Raw genomic sequence first — 22587 nt, 5'->3', positions numbered from 1 at the left:
TAATTTTTTTAAGCCTTGCAAACCCATGAACAGGAACAATAGTGGAATGAATGTATAAAGAGCAAGCAACAATTGCTTTGTGGTGTCACTAACTCTCTGAAAGAACCAGGATTTGTTAGGGCTGGAATGCATGTTTACTTGGGAGTTATTTCTACTTGATCAGGTCTCTCTGCAACTGCTTTAAAGCCAACAATCTTTAATTAGCATCTATAAATTGTTACTTATTGAAAAACACTTTCTTAACAATATGATTCTCAGAGCCTAAACACTGTTAATTCCAAAGAGGAAGTTATAAAATTGTCCTTCCCCCCCCCCCTTCTCACAAATGGCCATTCATAAATTTCACTAATCCAGTCACACTAAAACAGAGGATTGCAACAGAAAAAACAAACATAATTCCATACTTTGAATGGCCGTAAAGGACACCAGTTTTATGATCTGCATGTACAAAGCTCACTGTCCAGAACCCTGCTGTGGTAAGTGAATGTCTGAAGCTCTTCCCTAATGCCCATCCTTTCATTCAGCTACCATCTAGCTGTAGTCCACAGGAGTTACAAGGGTCGCCTACTGCTCTTCCGTCATACGCAATCTTCTCCCTCTAACACCGATGGTGCCTTCTCTTCATGCCTCAGAAGTACTGAAATGAGAAGATTAAAAAAACAGTTCTCTCAGCAGAGCTCCTCCTTCTGTTTCCCTTGATTCTCACAGCTTTGGTCTCTAAACATCATAGCAAAGGCGTGTCTGCACACCACTCTCTTATGGGGACCGGATATGTTCATGCAAGGTATCCAACCCGCACATGCCATGAAAGCGCGGGGGTGGGGTGGGGACTACCTATTCTGCTCCCCAGTTAGCCCGCTCTTCTGACAGGGATAAGGGCAAGTGACCTGTGTCGGCATCGTGGCCGGCACAGGGGATCCTGGAGGAAAAAGGTACCTGCCTTTTCCAGGGACACTTCCCAGGCTTCCAGCTGTGGGCTACAGAACTGAACCAGGAGCGCAGGTGGCTACCATGAGGATGTGCCCTAGGAAATAACTGTTTAGCAAGTACGGCACCTCACAGTTTTGTTTTTTGCAGTCTGTGAATTAAATTATCCTTTTGCTAATGGCAGAGCACAACGTTAATAGAGGGAAGGAAAAGACAGGTAGGGCACCACCACGCCTAACCCATGTTATCATACCATCAGCTTTCATGCAAACAGGCTGCGTCATCAGGTCTTTTCTCAAAAACACCTTCCAGAAAGAGGGTACAGTTAATGGTCCTGTCAATATGAATCATTGCCTTTTTCCCCCCTCTTGGAAACATCCATCTTAATGTTGGAATGTGTACCAACTGCCAAGCACTCTCTAAAAAGCGGTATCCCAATGTGAAAGGTTTTTTTTTTACAAAATCTCTTGGCATTGCATTAGACCCAGAACATTTAGCCAGATTCATATCTAAGGCTGTTGAGGCACACATAAATGACCAATTCATATGGCTTGTTTTGTCTGCGGATTGTGTCCGGGGAGTGAAGCAGTTCAGAATGTAATGGGAGATGGAAGCGTCAAATGTTAATCATATGCATAAACAGGAAGCAAGAACATGTGGAATGAGTCTTGCTTTCTGGAGTCACGCATGCCATTAACATTCACCGTTGCTCCCATTCATGTGATTGCTTCCACACACATTCAGCTCTTGCTGCTGCTCATGACCTAATGACGGCAGCTTTTCGGTGGCACCCTTTGGGTAGTTACTTAGCAACATCTGAAGCTGCTTGCAAGCCGGAACACTGATCCACCTAACATAGTACTGTCTATTCTGAAGGGAAACAGCTCTCCTGTGTTTCAAGCAGAGAAAGATCTTTCCCATTACCTGTAACCTGAGGGTCAAATTAGATGAGATGGAATCCCTGGGTCCAACCCAGGGACACCACCACCATTTGAATGCCTAACAAGAAGATTTAAAAATGTCACGAGACTGGCACGCATAATGGATGGGGGACACACTTCTAGGTAGCTGTGTGTGTGAACAAGATCTTGGGCTATGGGTGGACTGTGAGTTAAATATGAGCAGCCAGTGTGATGCAGAGACAAACAGCTAATGAGATCTTGGGGTGTATTAACAGAGGCATAACATCCAAATCGCAAGATGTCATAGTTCATCTGTACACTGCATTGGTCAGGCCACACCTGGAGTGTTGTGTGCAGTTCTGAAGGCCTCACTTCAAAAAGGATGTGGACAGAATCAAGCGGGTGCAGAGGAGAGCGACGAGGATGATGGGGCCTGGAGACCAAGCCCTATGAGGAAAGGCTGAGGGAGTTGGGAATATTTAGTCTGGAGGAGGTTGAGGGGGGACATGATTGCTCTCTTTAAGAATTTGAAGGGCTGTCACTTAGAGGAGGGCAGGGAGCTGTTCCTGTGGGCAGCAGAGAACAGGACTCGCAATAATGGGTTTAAATTGCAGGCGGAGAGGGGTGTGTGTGTACAGTGCCGTCAAGTCGCAGTTGACTTATGGCGACCCCTTTTGGGGTTTTCATGGCAAGAGACTAACAGAGGTGGTTTGCCAGTGCCTTCCTCTGCACAGCAACCCTGGTCTTCCTTGGTGGTCCCCCATCCAAATACTAACCAGGGCCAACCCTGCTTAGCTTCTGAGATCTGACGAGAGCAGGCTAGCCTGGGCCATCCAGGTCAGGGCAGGCGGAGGGGTACCGGCTGGATATTAGGAAAAAATATTTACAGTAAGAGTTTCTCTACAGTGGAATCAGCTACCTAGGGAGGTGGTGAGCTCCCCCTCACTGGCAGTCTTTAAACAGAGGCGGGACAAACACATGTTAGGGATGCTCTAGGCTGATCCTGCACTGAGCAGGGGGATGGACTAGATGGCCTGTATGGCCCCTTCCAACTCTATGATTCTATTATTTTTATTGGGCTTGCTGCTCAGTAGGATGAGGCACTCCTGAAAAAGGCACTGGGGAAACCAGAGTGCCTTGTTCTACCGTACTGCAGGCCCATTCAGAATCAGGCCCTCATGGCATTTTTAAATTGCCCTTGTTAGGCTTTAAAATGGTGGAAGTGTCTCTGGGTTGGACATCTAGTTTGGCCCTGACATTCTTTATCCAGAAATGCCAAAAATTGAACATTGGACCATTTGCGTGTGAAATGGGTCTTCTGACAGAGCCGTGACCCCTCACAAACAGACCCCCCCCTCTACTAGCTTGTCTAGTTTGACAAGTGGTGAACAGTCACAAAACCCCTCCCTCACGTGCCAATGCCAGTCACAGCCAAGATCTACTCATCATTCGCCTCGCCAACTTGGTTGCATGAACTGTTCCTAAATTAAGCACAGCTTTAAAATTATACACTCACTTCTCTTCGTGTGAAGAGACATTACCAACAAATGGGATTTCTTCCCTGTCTGACTTTCCCAGGACCAGGTGATGCTTCTCCATATTTATCACACACTGGAAAGAGAGTGAACATAAACGTAAGAAAATAAATGGAAGAACAAGTTGTCGTCTCCTCAGCGACAGGAAAAACACCACCACCAGAGTAGGAGAAAGGGGAGATTTACCTTCAAAGATTTCAGTGCCTGTAACCCCAGAGAGAAGTGTTTCTCGTCGTCGTCTTCTGAGGAAAAAAGATACTCAGATTCAGAAAGGGAAAGTTTAACTACCAAGAAATGCAAGACTACGATGACAGCTGTGGAGAGTCAGGCCACTGAAAGCTGCAAGGGACTTTCCTCTCATCTTCCTCTAGCTGCATCACAAGGCATTGGAAAAAGAGACCCTGAGCAAAACCTCCCCTCCCTTTAATTTGACATTTCTTAATAGACCAGCCACAGTGTAAATTGTCCCATCTATATGTGTTGCTAGGCCTTCTGCCATTACTCGTTGGTGATGATTTTCAATCCAGATGGTGGCAACAGACTGAGAGGAGAGTCAAATTAAAGTCTGGGATTCTCCACCCACTTTCTGTTAGAGCACAACGGTGACCAAGCAAAGCAATTAGTTAGGCAGAGGCTCTTTGATACTGAACCCCAAAATGAGCTTGTGAGCCCCAATCAGCAACAGATATGTGTTAGCGCCAGCAGAATACCTGTCATTCCTGGAAACGAACAAACAAAGAAGGGCTTTTTCATTAGCCAGAAGTACTACCTTACCATCAGCGATTCCAGAAGCCAGATTCAAAAGGTTATCTAGATCAGAATGGGAGTATCCCTGTAAGGTGGGTGAAGTCGAGTCCATTGCGCATGTTTTCTTCAGATGCTCTTTTTATGAGGAAGCAAGACTTCAGCTAATTTCCCCTCTCCCTAATCTAACAAAGGGCAGCTCTGAGGAAGGGAGGTTGAGGAATCTCCTATGGGAAGGGGTCAGCCCAGACGACGAAACAAGTAGCTAAATTCTGTGCTACAATATACAAGATTCGTCAAATAAAGCGGGGGTTTGGCAATCTAACCTAAAATGGAGAATGTTATTTTAATCTGAGGTTTTTATCTAACGTATTTATCTATTTAAGAATTATATATCCTATAGTTTTAGATACTGTATCTTTTAATTCTATCTTGTAATCGATATGAATATTTTAATGGCTTTGCCGTATTAATAAATCTGAGTCTATATGTGTTGCTAAATGCCATCAGCATCTGGAAGGGCACTGGACTGATTTCCCAGGAGGCTAATGACCAGAAACCAATGCTCCCATGATCTGCATTTAATGACAAAGAGGGACCTGGCAACCCTAGCAATTTCAAATATAGAAAAGTATATGCTTCCAATTAGAAATTAGCAGCAAGAAGAATTCTTCTTGCCGAAACCCACAATGTATCTCTAGATGCTGGAGGAAGAGTTAAAGGAAGTTTGATAGAGGGATCTCAGTTTGAGGTTTTTATACACATTCTACTTTCACCTCTAACCAATGGGATTTGCGGAGCTTTGTGTTGTTTAAAAAAACAGGTACAGCCTGTTTGATCAGAGGTGACAACAGAATTCATCCCCTTCCTTGCTGCCTGAGATCCTTTAACTGGGGATGCTGTGAACTGAACCTGTGACCTCAGGCATGCAACACTAATGCTCTAGGGTCAAAAGACAGACCATCCCTCTGTTAGGGTTGCCAGCTCCAGGCTGGGAAATACCTGGAGATTTTGGGGGTGGAGTCTGAGGAGGGTGGGTTTGGAGAGGGGAGGGACTTCAATGCCATAGAGTCCAATTGCCAAAGCAGCCATTTTCTCCAGAGGAACTGATTTATATCGGCTGAAGATCAGTTGTAATAGTGGGAGATCTCCAGCCACCACCTGGTGGTTGGCAACCCTACCCTCTGTGGATTTCTATGGCTGGGAGAAAGATGATTCTGGAAGTGATTTGAGAGCATGGTGTACATGCATACTTCTTTTGTCATCTCTAGCCACACATGTTTTGCAGGTTTTTTGAAACTATACAAAAACCAATCAAACCTATTTAACAGCAAATACACCACAAGCAAAGCCCCCCTTTCAACAATCCTCAACTCCCTGAAAAAATAATCTGCCTCTTGCCTATGAGACACAGATGTCCACATCATAGAGATCCAGTGTTTAAGATACATTGTTTAAGACAATCAAACAACTTCAGCCATGTTCTTAACAAGCACAAATTAACAGCAGTAGACTTCTCAGCTGCCTATGCAACACTCACCTGTAACCACTGCAGAACAGTCCATAGGGATAGTCCCTATTGTAAGAGCCAGGTGTTCTATATGGCCGATCACTTTCATATTGTGTAGCAATGAAATCTTCTCATCTTCAGGTTTGTAGAATTCCACGTGTTCCTTTAGCCTGTACATGGAAAACAGCCACTGGGTTTACAACAGGGGTTTGTTCAATTTAGGATGGCAATACATTTGCTGCTGAGCATCAAAAATCCTAGTCAGTCCTTTCTCTTAGCGAATTAACATTTAGAATACTGAAGCCAGCCAAGACAAATTCATGTAGGCAGAGCCTCCACGGAAATCACCCCACTGCAAAACCATTGGATAGGGTTGCCAACCTCCAACAATAACAAGCACTAATGCCATCAATTCAAATGTATTGAAATAACATAAGCATATCATACACTACAATGTAGCCAAAGAGTCCCGATATGTAACAAAGTACAGAGAAAAGCAGAGAAGCCGGGACTGCCCACAAATACCAAAGGGCGGTGGTATAAAGAAAACCCGGAAAACGGTGAATGGCCGCAAAAACCTGGGTAAAACAAAAACTCCGGCATAAGCAACTGATATCCAAGAACTCCAAAGAACAACTGTATGGAGATCCTGGTGTGGACAGATGGTCAATGAAAGTTCATAGGGGTGAACCTATGTTCCAAGATGGAATTCTGGTAAAATCCATTTCGCTGTGGCTTCATCCGTCAGGAATAATTTAAACAAACAGCAAGAGATGTACATCTATCTCTACGGAGGAAAAACAGAATAAAACATACGGGGCTACTCCCATTGCTACATAAAACATAAAATACATATAAGGAAATACAAACAAGAAATAAGGTATACATACCACTATGCTGCAAAGCTCATAGCTTACAATTAAGTGGACATTGGCTCATTGTATTAGTTGGTCTTCCACCTTTTAAGATCATATGTGGTCTGCAATTTTGTGATTGTTTTCTCCTTTAAGATATGTTTTATATCAATTACACCTGTATCCAATTAGTAGACTTAAATAGTCATTCGAACATTGTCTAGCTAAGACTGCTAGAAGCTGTCCACTTAATTGTAACCCTACCTGCGAATGATGTTATAAATATCCAAATGGCCCTTAGCGGAAAAATGGTTCCCCACCCCTGTGTTAAAGCCTGATGTCGTCCCATCCCCCCATCCTCCAAGGGTGTTTGAAAAGCAAAGAATCCACTTCATCAGATGTGCATGAGGTAGGTTCTCACTTGGCAAGAATGAGGATATTGGGGGGGAGTTGTAAACAGTAGGGTCAAAGTGCCACAAAATGCAAAAAAATAAAAGATTTGACATAACTATGCAATGGTTTCTGTACAGTTCTTGATTGCGCTTGAATATTACATAATTACATCAGACACGGGACTTCTTACATTTCATGGCCCTTTGATCTACTGTTTACAACTTTTACCTTCGTGACCATGTGTAGCAAGGACTCACCACCTGTATCTCAAATATGGCTCTATATTTATGCTAGAATTTTAAAAAGCTAGTCTTTAAGGTGCCACAAGACTCGTGCTGATTTTTACTGCACAGACTAACATGACTTCTCCACCAGAAAAGTCAAAGATGTGGTTTAATTAATTAAACCCCGCCTCCTCAGGCTCTGCCCCAAAAACCTTCCACCAACGGCAAAGACGGACCTGGCAACCCTACTTATAAGTGAATCCAGCCATCAGCCCGGCTAGCCCAGTATTGTCTACTCTGACAATACTGCTCTCCTGGTGCCAAATCCTGCTACCCAAGAACAAACAGACTTGAAGATGCTAGGCATTTAGTTAGATATGTACTGAATTAAGCGTGTAAGTTAAAAAATGTACGACTATGAAAACACCAATGAGCAATGTCATTCCTATGATACACAGATCTCCTCTGAAATCCTCATCTACAGGAGTTGCCTATGGTAGCCGAGAAAGGGCATAAAATTCTTAAAGGGTCCTCCTATTCATGGATCATTAAGATGTGGTTCTTATTCACAATAATGTAACTGAGACACCATCAGATGAACAATGAAACAGGTAAATGAATAGGAAGCAGAGGGGAGCTCGTTTAGATGTAGTATGAATGAACAGGGTGGGGGGGACTCCGAAATTGAAATGTTTAATACGGTCCCAGACCAACAATAAAAAACTTTTACGGGTGGGGGGGACTCATTTCTTGATGATGCAGAAACTTCCCAGCCTGTGTGAAACAGGTGGTTAAATTTCAGTGCGAATGCCTCAACCACCACCTGAAGATACTGTTTCACAGTGGACTGTGAAAAGCAAGCTAAAAGGACAGCATATGCTCTAGGTCTTCAGTTTGTTTTGGTCCATGATTTTAGAGCCATGTAGGAAGGAGGAAGGTGCCGATGTTTTAGCTCAGTAGCAGATTGTGCCAGCCTGCCTCGTGGGTAAAAGGAACAAATTAATAAGATATTAGAAACTGGCAAGCCTTTCATCTTCTGCTAATACACAATGTTCTCTTGCTCTGTCAAGTAGCGTTTGTGGAGATGGGCGCTTTTAAGTCCTGACCTACTTCCTGCTCCTTGATATGCTTTACACGGTACCAGAACCATCACTACGGAAAGGTCTTGGGGCTCTACAGATTTCTTTGAAATGTCAGCACAACCATCAAACAATCAGTTTCTTAAGGCAAAAATTTCTTAGGATGTGCACGATGCTTTTTTTAGAGATCAGATGGAGTTCATGTCAGCTAGTTGACCTCTGCAGCTTTTATGCACTGGAGTCTTCGATCTATGCCCACTGACAGGAATGTTGATGAACATTCCAACGTGGATAGTTTCAGAAGGCAGCCGTGTTGGTCTGCAGTGGAACAGTTAGATTCAAGAGAAGAAGGAGAAGAAGAAGAAGAAGAAGAAGAAGAAGAAGAAGAAGAAGAAGAAGAAGAAGAAGAAGAAGAGGAGGAGGAGGAGGAGGAAGAAGAAGAAGAAGAGTTGTTTTTTACATGCCAATTTTCTCTACCTTTCAAGGAGAATCAAACCGGCTTACAATCTCCTTCCCTTCCCCTCCCCACAACAGACACCCTGTGAGCTAGGTGGGGCTGAGAGAGTTCGGAGGGAACTGAGTCTAGCCCAAGGTCACCCAGCTGGTTTCATGTATAGGAGTGGGGAAACCAACCCGGTTCACCAGATTAGAGTCTGCCGCTCATGTGGAAAAGTGGGGAATCAAACCCAGTTCTCCAAATTAGAGTCCACCGCTCTTAACCACTACACCACACTTAGCACCTTAGAGACCAACCAGAGTTTCAGGGTATAAGCTTTCAAGAGGTGCAGTGTGCATTCTGGAGGCCCACTGCCTATTGTCGCTTCATAGGAAGTGGTTTTATCCAGGAGCTTTCCCCCTAATATTCAGGAAAGGACAGGGTTCCTTCAACTTTGATGCTTACGAATTCTGGGAAATGGCAATAAGTGCTGGGATGAGAAAAACTATGCCTGCAGGAATTCCCTCTACAAAACCTTTAAAATCACAGGAACCCTTTCCTCCCTAGGCACCCTAGCAATACCCTTAGGCAAGAGAAAAGTACAAAGTTTACATGTGCAAAAAAAATTTTTTTTAAATCAAATGTTTGCAACACGGATCACATAAATGTCATCTTTTAAAAATATGCTTCTAAACTCATAGTCTGCTACAGGCCAGGCTCTTATAGATTCCCTTGTTTGGGACCTGCACAGGAGATGGGGCTATGATGACAATCCTCAGATTGCTAAAGCAAAGTACTTCACAATTCTCTGATGTCTCCCTCCTTTCCCTCAGTGGTGTCCTGGTTACATGGCTGTACTGAATAACTACTTCAAAAATCTCTCTGAAAGCAAGAGTCTCTTTTCCCACAAGAATATATATTTATTTATGCCCCCTTTGAGGTTACTTTTCTCCTATTCTCTTTTGCAAGATGAGTCATCCATGACTGATTCATGACCCAGGCAGAGATACCAAAGGAACTTTGATGCCAGCTTCTTTGAATGATCCATTTTCCTGCCTGTTAAAAGCATCACACCGTTCAGCAAAAAAAAAAAAAAAAAAGGGGGGGGGAGCCTCCTTCCTAGTTTGCTCAATTTTCTTCCTTGTGCTTCCTTCCAATTTCTTCCATGAATTAAATGGGGCACATTTAATTTTAGTAGCTAAAATGCACAACCCTCCTTTATGTGTGTGTAACTTTTCAATATTCTGACGGGCTTAATAATGTCTATGACACTTTTAGCTTTGCCCTGTATGGCCCAGGCTAGTCTGATCTTGTCAGATCTCAGAAGCTAAGCAGGGTCAGCCCTGGTTAGTATTTGGATGGGAGACCACCAAGGAAGACCAGGGTTGCTGTGCAGAGGAAGGCACTGGCAAACCACCTCTGTTAGTCTCTTGCCATGAAAACCCCAAAAAAGTGTTTGCCATAAGTCGGCTGCGACTTGAAGGCTCTTTACACACACACACAACACTTTTGAGCACACAAAAGGCACTGCAATTATTTTATTTCCACTTTGGCCAGCTGATTCCCTGCCTCTCACCCCCACTATTAGTCTTATGGTTTACTGTTAGCTGTTGGAGACTGCTATATAATGTGTTTTAATATCTTATGACTTGCTGGATGCTTTGCCTTTAACGTGGGTGTTCATTTTATTTTACTGAGTCCTTTATTGTGCTTTTAACTTTCTACAGGGAGCTTTGCTGATAATCTTATCAGTATAAATATTCTAAATAAATTATTTCTTGCATTTTAGTTTTTGCTCCTCTTCTAAAGAACTAAGAATAGCATGAATGGAGTTGCTAGCCAAATACTGTTTTGGCCCCAGACCTTGGTTCATAGTGTAAATCAGGGCTTATTAAACCTTTTCCGCTCGTAACCCCTTTTTGCCTGAGAAATTTTTATGCGACTCTGGGCATATAGGTATATAAAATAGGTATACAAATCAAATATTTACTGATAATAAATCATAAAGAAATTTATTTAAAAACAATTCTTTTACTGTTGCCGAATTTTTGGTGACCCCCACATTTAGTTACATGAGCCCACATGGGGTCGCAACCCACAGTTTAAGAAGCTTTGGTGTAAATGACCCTTTACAGTATCTGGAGCCCCAGTGGTACACTGACAGATTCTTTCCCAGTTCAAAAGGGGGTAAGACAGGGATGCCTGTTTTCTCCCTCTCTGTTCAACATCAACAATTTGGTGCCGCATATCAAAGAGGGAGCAAAACACACCCCATATCTGGCCGGTCAGCCCATACCACTTTTATTATATGTGGACAATGCGGTTTTGTTGGCGACATCAGAAGTGGGGCTGAGGTCCACTATCAATCTCTTCTTGGAATATTGTGACCAAGAAGCACTCACTGTGAATTACGCCAAGTCAAAGGTGCTTCGCTTTTCTGCCACCAAGAGAAGAGGCTCCCAGTTTTTCAAGGTCAAAAACGGACAACTCGAATGGGTTTCCACCTTCCGCTACTTGGGCATTGTCTTCAGTTACAACCTATCTTGGTCTGCCCATTTGGACCATGTGAAGAAGACAGCAAGATCCACCACTGTAATGGTAGAGAGGTTTTTTCGAACCAAGGGGGTCAAGCACATCTCGTCTGCCATTGATGTCTTCAACGCGAAGGTGGTTTCCCAGATTCTGTATGGAGCAGACATTTGGATTTCCGGCGTGGATGAGAAACTAGATTGCCTTTTGAACAATTTTCTCAGGAGAATTACTGGAACCCCGAGGTGTGTTGCTGGGCTTCCCTCCATATGGAATTGGCCCAACCCTCGCTTGAGGCACGTGCATGGAGGAGAGCAATTAAGCTTAGGTTTAAGTTGCCTGATGACAATCTCCTGTCCCAGGTGGGGTTTCTCCATCTTACTCTTAAGGACCCGGCCCCCAACCCCTGGCTGAATCTGTTAGCGCAGTGGTCGGCAAACTCATTAGTCAACAGAGACAAATATCAACAGTACAACGATTGAGATTTCTTTTGAGAGCCAAATTTCTTAAACTTAAACTATATAGGTAGGTACACTGTTTATTAACTTGATAAACTTTAATTAAAGTTTTAAGTCTTAATTAAACTATAGGTACACTGATTAAAACTAACTAAATAAATAAAAGCATCCTCCCCACCGGAGCTGGCGGAGAATGAATCAAACATGGCTTAATCAAATTAATTAATCAAATGAAGGAGTTAGATTGGGCCAGTACGGTTGGGAGGGCCAGACGTACTTGCTCCGGTCTGGTCTTGGGACTCCCCCTATCAGAGAAGCTTCCAGAGTTGCACTTTAAGGTTTCAATCTTCTCACATCGTCGGGCTCTCCTTTTAGCTCGTTTAAATGCCTTTCCATCCATGGTCATGTTGGGCAGATATACCGGGATACCTTTTCCGGACCATCTCTGCCCATGTAACACGGGCGAAATTGAAACGTTGGACCATCTGATGCTCCACTGTCCTCACTGGTCTCAAGATAGAAATGCTCTTATTGCTCCAATCCTCACCAGCTTGAACCTCCCTCTACATGCCTGGGTGTTGCCTTTTTTGCTTGGCGACTCAACTAATGGTGCAGCCACATCAAATGTTGCCTGCTTTTTGGCCAGAGTGGCTGCTCTTAAGAAGAAAGAACTCTCAACGCCTACCTCTGGCAATTTTTAGTCAGTTTGCTCCGCCCCCAGTTTATTTTAGTTAGGATTTTTACTTATTGGGCTGACGCCTAATTTTTAGTATTGTTAACTTAAGATTGTATTATCCTTATTATGTTTACTATGTATTATGTTTCCTATCCTCCGTCGTCTTCTCCTCCCTTCCTTTCCTCCTCCCTTGGTCAAAGACTGCGGTCATAGACCTAATAATAAATTATTATTTATTATTTAGTATCTGGAGCAAAACTTGCCCTCACAATTAGGGTTGCCAGGTCCCCCTTTGCCACCGGTAGGAAGTTTTTGGGGTGGAGCCTGAGGAGGGCAACGTTTGGGGATTTGGGGATTGCTTTGGCAATTGAAGTCTATGGCACTGAAGTCCCTCCCCTTTCCAAACCCCGCCCTCCCCAAGCTCCGCCCCTAAAATCTCCCGCTGGTGGCGAAGAGTAACCTGGCAACCCTACATTCATTGGATTTCTGACCTTTCTCAGATTTCTCCTTCTGACAAACAAGCCAAAAACTAATACAGAGCCAGTGTGTCATCTCATTGTCAAAGAACATCTCTACTGGGTAATTTAAATATTTCTCAATATTGGCACAGAAGCTTGTTTCATGTGGCCTAGTGGGCAGACAGTTCTTCTGGCTGAGATGCATGGCTAAATGATTGATCACCATATGGCAAGTACTAGACTCCGTGTTCTCTCTCCTTCCACCCTTCCTCCCCAGGAAATACATGCTCTTGTTTCCCTGAAACAAGATCGTACAGCTTGACTCTACCAAGTTTTAAATTAATTTCTAAATTGAGAAGTGCTGGGGCTCAAGCCGGCCTGCAAATCCTGCCTTCTGAACATGAAACCCCTCATAGACCCAGCTGAGCCCTACAGTTGAAAACAAGCACTGGGCTCCAGTACAGCTTCCAAATTATACCCCGATTCAGAAAAGGAGGGCAAACCCATCAGAGACCTTACTAAAACAAAGAAGAAAAAGATTCACAAATGGTTGTGAACTATTGCACACACACAAAAAAGTGTTTAGCATTCTCACACTCAAATGGTACCCTGGAAACGGCCTCTACTGAAGAGTTTTAAAAAACTAATCTTTTACAAAATCCGTCATCACTTTGTTACTGCCTTTGGCTCAACAATGATCAGGAAAATGAGACACTCGATTAGGGTTGCCAACCCCCAGGTGGTGGCTGGAGATCTCCTGCTATTACATCTGATCTCCAGCCGATAGAGTTCAGTTCACCTGGAGAAAATGGCCACTTTGGTAGTTGGACTCTATGGCATTGAAGTCCCTCCCCTCACCAAACCCTGCCCTCCTCAGGCTCCACACCCCAAAAAATCTCCAGGTATTTCCCAACCTGGAGCTGGCAACCCTAACTCTGATACAGAGAACAAGGAAATATAAGCAAAGATGTCAATCATTACCTTTACACCCAACAATACGAGTTTTAACAATCTAATTTTAGTCAGCAACACACCAAAGAATGCAACTTTCCAAGGAGTTTGCCAGCTGGTCTTGTGCTTTTAACAGCAGATTGGTTTGCAACAATTAACTGGTGAAACTTTTCATGGTTTGGAGCTCAATGTCTTCACATGCCAATGGCTGCTGATCCCATGACTGTTGATGCCAATGGCATCACGTGCCAATGGCTGCTGATCCCATGAAGGCACAGCAACATGGGTCAACTCAAAAGACAGTAACCCTCCTCCTAGTGATTGATTTATCAATTGCCTGGGACAAGAAAGGTAACTTATGAGAGGTTACTCCAAAAAGCAATTCACCTAAGTATACCAGAGGTACTGAAAAGACTCCAAGAAGTAACTTCAGTCACAGGGGACCCCTCCCCAACACGTATACACAATCTGTACCTAGACAGGTTTCCTGTTGTGGTCTCCTTCAAAGATGGTCTGAAGTTTTAGAAGGGTGGCCAGGTCCCTCCTTGCCACCTACGGGAGATTTTGGGGGCAGAGCCTGAGGAGGGCAGGGTTTGGGGAGGGGTCAGGGGAGGGACTTCAATGCCATAGAGTCCAATTGCCAAAGCAGCCATTTTCTCCAGGTAAACTGACCTCTATCGGCTGGAGATCAGTTGTAACAGCAGGAGATCTCCAGCTACTACCTGGAGGTTGGCAACCCTACGCTTTAGGGAAGCAAATGTTTCTTGCAACACAGACACAAAGCAAGGTAGAGTTGTTGGTTACGGCAGCCTGCATGACTGGCCATTGCTCCAAACTGAATCACAAAGAAGTGCGGTCACAACAGGAATCCTTTCAGCTTAGATTGCCAACTGACCAGAAGAAAATTGTCCTGACGGGCCCTTTAATAGCAATTTGAAGTAAAGCAGTCAGTAGGCAAAGTTTCCCACAGCCTCAGCAGCCTCACATGCTACTGTCACTGCTGCAAGCTGCTGTTTTCATGCCACCATCAGCTTTGGAAGAGCAAGGGAGAAGTTTTTAAAAACAAATAAATTAAACAGCAGCTATACTGTCCGGCTGAAAACGCCGCATATCTTTGCTGAAAGCCCACTCATTCCAGAAGACAGTTGCCTTCCTTTTCTGAGCTGGCTCTTTTATCTTTAAAGGTGTGAAACAGGCATGGGCTGTAGGCCATAATAATAAAGATGAACTGACTGTGCAACAGGTAGAAATTCAACAGAACCATCCTTCTGTGGCAGCCTGAAAAGCATGGTCTGTGAAGTTTCTGCCTGTCATTGAACTACCAAAGGCAGACAAAATTTGCCTGGCAGCCAGAAATATGCTTACAGGCTCCGGGGCAAGGGGGTCCTGCTTACTTACACGCAAGGATGCAGAATACTTTATAGCATAAACCACTAAATGCATAATCATGACTTGTCTGTAAAGCAAGCATATAAATTGCTCAGTGGTAATTTGATCATTAGAAGGTGCAGCTCTCCCTAGTTACTGAAAGCCACAATACTGTACAAAGAAGTCATTAGAGATTTCTGCAAGAAGGTGGCATTTATTTACTCAGCAGTATGCGGTAGTACTTAGGCAGAAAAAATTGTGATTGATTGCATAACCATAGTGAAACGATCCCATCACAGCTGTGTTTCCAGACTGAAAACACTCCTAAGTTATTTCAAAGAAGCCATCAAAGCCAAGCTCAGAAAGTGATAACTCGTCATACGGTTGGACAGTGGTGGCGAACCTATGGCACGCGTGCCAGAGGGGGCACTTAGAGCCCTCTCTGTGGGCACGCACGCCATCGCCCCAGCACAGAGTTTGCCTGAGTTCGTTACTAGAAAGCCAGAGGGACGCGGGGCCAGGCTGCTCCCCTCACCATCTCCACGCGCACCCGAGGGCATTTCTCACATCACCCGCCCCTCTGCCCAGCAGCCCAATGGGAGCTCTTCCTCCCTCCCGTCACATGTGGCAGGGCAGCTCACATGCGGCGTGAGGGTGTGGCGCGGACGGCAGCCTGTTGAGTCTGTGGCAAAGGTGCTTCCCGTGGTGGGGTTGGAGAGGAGCTAGGTTGGAGGGGAGCATAGCTCACAGCATGGCATAGCTGGAGGCTAAGCTTGTTCTGTTTCAATAGTCTGGATGTTAATGTATGAGTTGTTTTTTCTAAACTAAAACCTCAGTATTCAGGTTAAATTGCCGTGTTGGCACTTTGCAATAAATAAGTGGGTTTTGGGTTGCAGTTTGGGCACTCGGTCTCTAAAAGGTTCGCCATCACTGCGGTAGGACCTGTCTGTGTAGGGCTTCACAATCTTCCTTCCAGATATCAGATACCTCAAACCAAAATAATATTAACTTAAAACAAAGCTAGAGAGACACTTTATTTGTTTGTTTAGGGCCACTTTTTAAAAATTCCCTTTAGCGACCACCTGTGTGATTGCGGAACCTGCGAAATAAAAACCTTACGGCACTTCTATTTTGCAAAAATTGGAACAAGGAGAGAACTAAGTGGATCACACCTATCTTAACAAAGTACAATCTTCCCTCTGAACCCTGGATCGTTCCCCTTCTCCTATCATATTTATAGGTGGATATCGAGAAAATCCATCAGATCACCAAATATTTGACCCAGGTAATGGTTTTAAAACTATCCCGGGTAAATGACACTGGCATTTGGCTTAAGAGTTTTTGTTGAACATGTATAACTTTCTTAGAAGCTTTATACACTTCATGTATTTTAGGCATCTATGTGTTATATGTATATGCTTATGACTTTGTTGTGTGTGTTAAGTGCCATCAAGTCGCTTCCGACTCATGGCGATCCTATGAATGAAAGTCCTCCAAAATGTCCTATCTTTGACAGCCTTGCTCAGATCTTGCAAATTGAAGGCTGTGGCTTCCTTTATTGAGTCAATCCATCTCTTGTTGGGTCTTCCTCTTTTCCTGCTGCCCTCAACTTTTCCTATCATGACGGTCTTTTCCAGTGACTCTTGTCGTCTCATGACGTGACCAAAATACGATAGCCTCAGTTTAGTCATTTTAGCTTCTAGGGTCAGTTAATGAGCAATAAACGACTACTGCTCTTATTATAGAATGGTAGGGAAAGATTGAAAGAGCGATTTATGTTTTTAATGTAGTAATTCAAACCTCTTGTCTTGGGCAAACTTTTTAAAATTATTTCAAAAACCTGGAAAACTTTGATGTGATATGACAGTGGAACAAAAGTAGCATGCCGTTAAAATGATGCTCCTCTCAAACTCTATTCAGCTCTCTGGGAAACAATCCTCTGTCTCCGAGCCTTTCCTATAGCAGACTGATGGCCAAGAAACATAGATGAAAGATGCCACACTACGAGCAAATCCCACTTGGGCATTGGGTTCAAATTAAATCCTGAAAATCAGTCTCTAGGGCTATAGCCACTAAAAACTCTACTATTTATCCTGCATCCCTTTTCTTGTTGTAAGTTTTCATCAGATATCCCAGTCTAAAGCTAGGTTCTCAGAAGCAACCACTGAACAGTTCCAAAGGAGAAGAATTTAAGTTTGGCTCCGAGACAGACGAGCGTCCTTGGGAAACATGAGCGTTTGGGACCCATTCCGGTCAGTGACAGCCTTTAAATGGTGCTACTTACCCTAGTCGCTCCAAACATGCAGATGATATGATGTTGGGCTGACATCCAGTATCAATTGCTACGTGCAGCTCCTTCCCAGAACACTGTAGAGGCAAATCAAGCGCTTGAAAAAACCAGTAGAAGGTGAGCAAATACTTAATTTTGACATGTATTCATGAAGTCAAAGCACCGGCCTCCCCATGAAGCATCTTGAACACTGTTTCTACCTTCACCGGAAGACAGGTTTTTCAAGATACCACCAGTGCTTTCAGTAGCTTACCAAGAAAACAGATACAAAGTACCGTATATTCACATTAAACGTTCCAGCAACCGGGATGTGAGTCGTGCTTTCCCACGGACTTTACTTACAATCTTATTAGCCTTGGACTGGATCACACAGGAAAAATCTTCCTCATGATTGGAATACATCTTGAGGAGAACATGGGGTCTGACCCAAGCATCCATGGGAACATGTACAGCTACCACAAAAGCAGCCCCGCGTTCACGGTGCATGAAAAATGTGGCGCTGCAGTTTTAACACCTGAATGCTGTGCCAGTATTTGTGGAAGGCCAAATCTCTCTTCACGTTCTCCATTTGAATGTACTTCTGGAGACAGTCAGTAATCAGGATGCATCCCATGTAGGAAAACTTTAACTGTGTAAACCATCTCCTGGCTTTTTGGCTGATGTACCTTACCATATATGTGTATCTGGCCCGAGCTTCGGGTTGCTAGGTCCGGGTTGGGAAATACCTGGAGATTTTTGGGGCAGAGCCTGACAAGGATGGGGTTTGGATAGGGTTGCCAACAGCCAGGTAATAGCTGGAGATCTCCTGCTATTACAACTGATCTCCAGCCGATAGAGATCAGTTCACCTGCAGAAAATGGCCGCTTTGGCAATTGGACTCTGTGGCACTGAAGTCCCTCCCCTCCCCAAACCCCGGCCTTTTCAGGCTCCGCCCCAAAAACCTCCCACCGGTGGCAAAGAGGGACCTGGGAACCCTAGGTTTGGAGAGGGGAGGGACTTCAATGCCACAGAGTCCAATGGCCAAAGTGGCCATTTTTTCCAGGTGAACTGATCTCTATCAGCTGGAGATCAGTTGTAATAGCAGGAGATCTCCAGCTAGTACCTGAAAGTTGGCAACCCTACCTGCACTGCTTGCATCCACCAGGCCAAATGCAGCCCATCAGCCATGAATTGTGGCCTGACAGGTACTTAACAGCAGCCCAGAAGGCAGCAAAAACAGAAGTCTTTCCTGTTTCCTTGATGCTGTTTCCTTGTTTCTTGTTTCCTTGATGGTGATTCAGAAGAGTCCAGGAAGTGTTGCCTTTACATCTACTGGGAGTGCTCATTTAGAGACAGCCACCTCCAAGGCAGCAGAACTAGATTCAACAGTAGCACCACCAACATAGTAGGATGTTTGACTTGGAACTACTAAACATTTAGTGAATGGCCCCATCCATATGGCAGCCATTTTATAGCCATCCCCATTATCCTTTCTCTACAAGAAAGGCTCAACAAGGTTGAGGACCCTTGATGTAGACTGTTACACAGGAAAGCACACACCATGATAAACTAGTCAGTGTTTAAAGGACCACAGCGCTCCTCCTCCGCTTCAAAACAACTCTGGAAAGGTTGCCCTGAAATTCCTACCCCTTAGGGAAGAGGGACCAGAGCGCACATTGTAATGGAAAGCCAACCACAATGTCAGATGCAGGCCAAGAAAGCCTACCTGGCAGGATACCAGGATGAGGTCTTCTTCTTCTGTTTTCTTGGGACTATCCAGCTTCATTTGATTCAGTTTATTTGTCTGCTCTGACAGGTCACTCTTCTGAGAGCATGACCCTCGGTTGTGGCGCAATCTTGACATGTTTGTCTCCACCAAGCGCCTCTGCAGGATGTTGTGTGGTTGCTTTAAAGAAAAGATAAGTGTTAGTTAATCAAAGCCAAACTGTTCTGCTAGACAGCCTGCACTCTCAAAGTAACAGTCTTTAAAAGTATTTGTGCCACGCAAAAGTGACATTGATATTCATGGTGCTAGCGGACCAATAGATCAATATCTGCACATTATGGTGCTTTATATAGAAAGAAAGCACAGAAACAAGATGGACCCTCTTTATGATTAGGCTTGCCAGGCCCCGTAGCTCCACCGGCGGGAGCTTTGCAGGGCCGTGGCTGCGGTGCGCGGTGCGACACGTCACTTCCGGGTTTACCCAGAAGCGACGTGGACACTCTAGCGATCTCTGCCGAAACTCTATGGTTTCTATAGTTTTAGCGAAGCTTGCCAGAGTGTCCGCGTCGCTTGTGGGTAAACCCGGAAATGACGCACGTGCCAGCGTTGCCCGCCCGCCCTCAGCTGGTCGGTGGGCAGCCCGGTGAATTGGCAGGATTTTACCCGCCGCCACCGGGCACTTGGCAACCCTGTTTATGAATTATGATATCTGCAAACTGAAACACAGTCCTGTTAAGCCAGCACACATAGCGTTTTACCTATCTTGTGCAACTGTTCCAGAGGGATAGTCATGTTTAATTTTGCTGTAAAAATCTAATGGGAGTCTTGTGGCACCTTAAAGACTAATAAAATTTTATTCCAGCATAAACTTTCATGGACTATAGCCCATTGGGCTCTAATCTACATACATTTATGGTGAAATAAAACAAAAGGTGGCACAAGGCTCCTTTTTATTTTTGCTCAGCTGTGAGTTCACGTTTCCGTTTTGTTATTGCCGAAGTGCTTTAACGCAAGCAACTTTCATTTGCAGAGGATCTTTGGCACTCAATCTGCTTTTATGGCCAGTGACCACCATCGAGTAAAGCAAGTCAACTCGTTTGTTACCGGAGGGAGGAAGGCCATTCCTTTTCATAAATACCATGCAAAAAAAAAAAAAAATTGAGTGGATGCAGCTTCTCACCTCTGTGCACCGCATTTGTCAAAATGTCCTCTTTTGTACAAATATTTAAAGGTACAGGAATGCTGTCCTACTATGTACTTATGGAAGAGGGAGAGAACTGCAAACAAGGAGACCCTGCCTGAGACCCTGGAGAGCCGCTGCCGGTCTGAGTAGACAATACTGACTTCGATAGACCAAGGATCTGATTCAGTATAAGGCAGCTTCATATGTTCAAGGAAGGGCAAAATAACCATGACAGTTTAGATAGACTTGGACCCAGGGTATAATCAGAAAACACCTGTTACTGCACATTTCCCAGAGGTTGGCAGGTTTGGGTCTCCTCACTGCCTGTATGGGAGACCTTCTAGGAACCTGTGTACATCGCATTGGTTTCCACAATGGAACAAAGGCGAAATGTAAATGTAAAATAAGAAGTTACCCTAATACAAACGTACTCTATCTTGCATCTACTCAGGGCTGGCACCCTGATCCTAAGAACTGTTCAGAAGGACATTTTTAATAGGGAAGCAGGCTGCTTAATGTTTGTGAAATTTAGGCAGTTTTTATTAGTTTGTTCCTAGTACACATTAGTAGTTATTGCATGTTCACCTATCTTGCAATTCAGCTCTGGTTTTGGTGCATTGTTCTCAGTTTTGTGACTCAGTTTTATTCACTGTTGGTTGTACGTTTTCTGTTGTTCATGTTTCATTGTTTTAAATGTGTAATCCACCTTTAGTCTCAGCAAGAAAGGTGGACTATAAATGAGGTAAATAAATAAAACTCAGAGATCTCCCTCCCCCACTTTTCTATGTATTGTTGACCAAGTGGATTCCAGTCCACAAATGCTTGTGCTAGATAGAGATGCCAGCTCTGGGTTGGGAAATACCTGGAGATATTTGGGGTGGAACCTGGGGAAGTAGGGGTTTGGGAAAGGAAAGGACTTCAATGGGGTAGAATGCCACAGAATCCACCTTCTGCAGTGGCCATTTTCTCCAGGGGAACTGATCTCTGTCGCCTGGAGATCAGTTGCTCTAGCCACCACCTAGAGATTGGTAACCCTGATGCTAGAACAAAAACGTGTTCATCTTTATGGTACCACAAGACTCCTGTTTATTTGGACAGAACAAAGTAGTGGTGTCTTCTCCTGCCCATTCTTCTCCCTGATCCCTAGGGTTGCCAGGCTCCTCTTCACCACTGGTGGGAGGTTTTTGGGGCAGAGCCTGAGGAGGTCAGGGTTTGCGGAGGGACTTCAATGCCATAGAGTCCAGTTGCCAACGCGGCCATTTTCTCCAGGTGAACTGATCTCTACCAGCTGGAGATCAGTTGTAATAGCAGGAGATCTTCCTCCACCTGCTGTACCGAGCAGCACTCCAAAGTCTGGGGAATGCAGCAGAGCTGCAGACGAAAGGCCTTCCTGGGTAATAAAAGATAGAAGTAAAGATGGATTCCGAACTTTTCCAGTTCAGTGGTGGAAAGAATGGTATGGGAAATTGTGGGGTTGCAGCCAGACAATCCTACCTTTCTAATTTGTCTGGTTGCCTATGCACAGTGGATGAACACATGACGCTGCCTTATACTGAATCAGACCCTCGGTCCATCAAAGTCAGTATTGTCTACTCAGACCGGCAGCGGCTCTCCAGGGTCTCAGGCTGAGGTCTTTAACATCACCTACTTGCCTAGTCCCTTTAACTGCAGATGCCAGGGATTGAACCTGGGACCTTCTGCATGCCAAGCAGATGCTCTCCCACTGAGCCACAGCCCTCCCCCCCCCAATAGAGTGCTGGGACATCGATGGTTTGCAGCTCAGACACCTGACTCTAACCTTAGGTTCTCTGAAGTAAATTCATCTGAACTCAATGGGAGTTTATCCTTTAAAAGCATAATATTTCAATCCAAAGCAAATTTTGCATTACGTTGTACTTAACTGGATAATATTGCTTTTCAGATAAATGTGTACCGATCCTACACATGTGAGTATTTCTCAACAATTATGTTATAGAATGAGCAGCAGGTCCATTTCCATGCCATAAAGTGAAACTTTTTCAACTGCTCATTTCTTTTCCTCAGCAGACTTCTGTTTTCCCTAACTTGGTAATACAAAGTACTAAATATTAGTACGAGATTAACCAAAGAACAAAACAGCAAATCCCTGTCCCAAAAATTCTGCCAACACATTCTGAGTTTCACATCCGCTCTGACTCACGGAAGCTTATGTGCCAATAAATTCGTTAGACTTTAAGACGTACCAAGACTCTGTATCATTTTGGGTGCCGTACACTAACAGAGCATTCCTCAGCATCCTTTTAAGCACAATGACTGCAGTGTACTTTAAAGGGCCTATGACTGCACTGTAATTTAGAACAGGTAGAAAATGGCATCCCAAAACGCA

General features: G+C 44.3%; 1 protein-coding gene across 2 annotated transcripts in view; it reads right to left on the bottom strand.

Annotated features, from left to right (window-relative positions):
- Nucleotides 1-582: 582 nt before the first annotated feature.
- NRIP3 (nuclear receptor interacting protein 3) overlaps nt 583-22587 on the bottom strand; it is a 41253-nt gene continuing 19248 nt past the window's right edge. Inside the window, exons 2-8 of one of the 2 annotated variants that reach the window (XM_056851154.1) lie at nt 19040-19219; nt 17329-17411; nt 5649-5788; nt 3551-3603; nt 3346-3440; nt 941-1024; nt 583-637 (exon numbers count right to left, since the gene is read on the bottom strand). In XM_056851154.1, the coding sequence (XP_056707132.1) occupies nt 622-637; nt 941-1024; nt 3346-3440; nt 3551-3603; nt 5649-5788; nt 17329-17411; nt 19040-19219 (651 nt within the window). In that variant the 3' untranslated portion in view covers nt 583-621. The remainder of the gene's footprint in view (nt 638-940; nt 1025-3345; nt 3441-3550; nt 3604-5648; nt 5789-17328; nt 17412-19039; nt 19220-22587) is intronic. The other variant, XM_056851155.1, reaches the window with a different exon arrangement.

This window comes from Euleptes europaea, chromosome 6 (genome assembly GCF_029931775.1).
Source record: "Euleptes europaea isolate rEulEur1 chromosome 6, rEulEur1.hap1, whole genome shotgun sequence".
In the NCBI taxonomy this organism is placed as follows: Eukaryota; Metazoa; Chordata; class Lepidosauria; order Squamata; family Sphaerodactylidae; genus Euleptes; species Euleptes europaea.
Note: the sequence above shows the minus strand (reverse complement) of the source record. Positions and strands in the feature narration are given on the sequence as shown.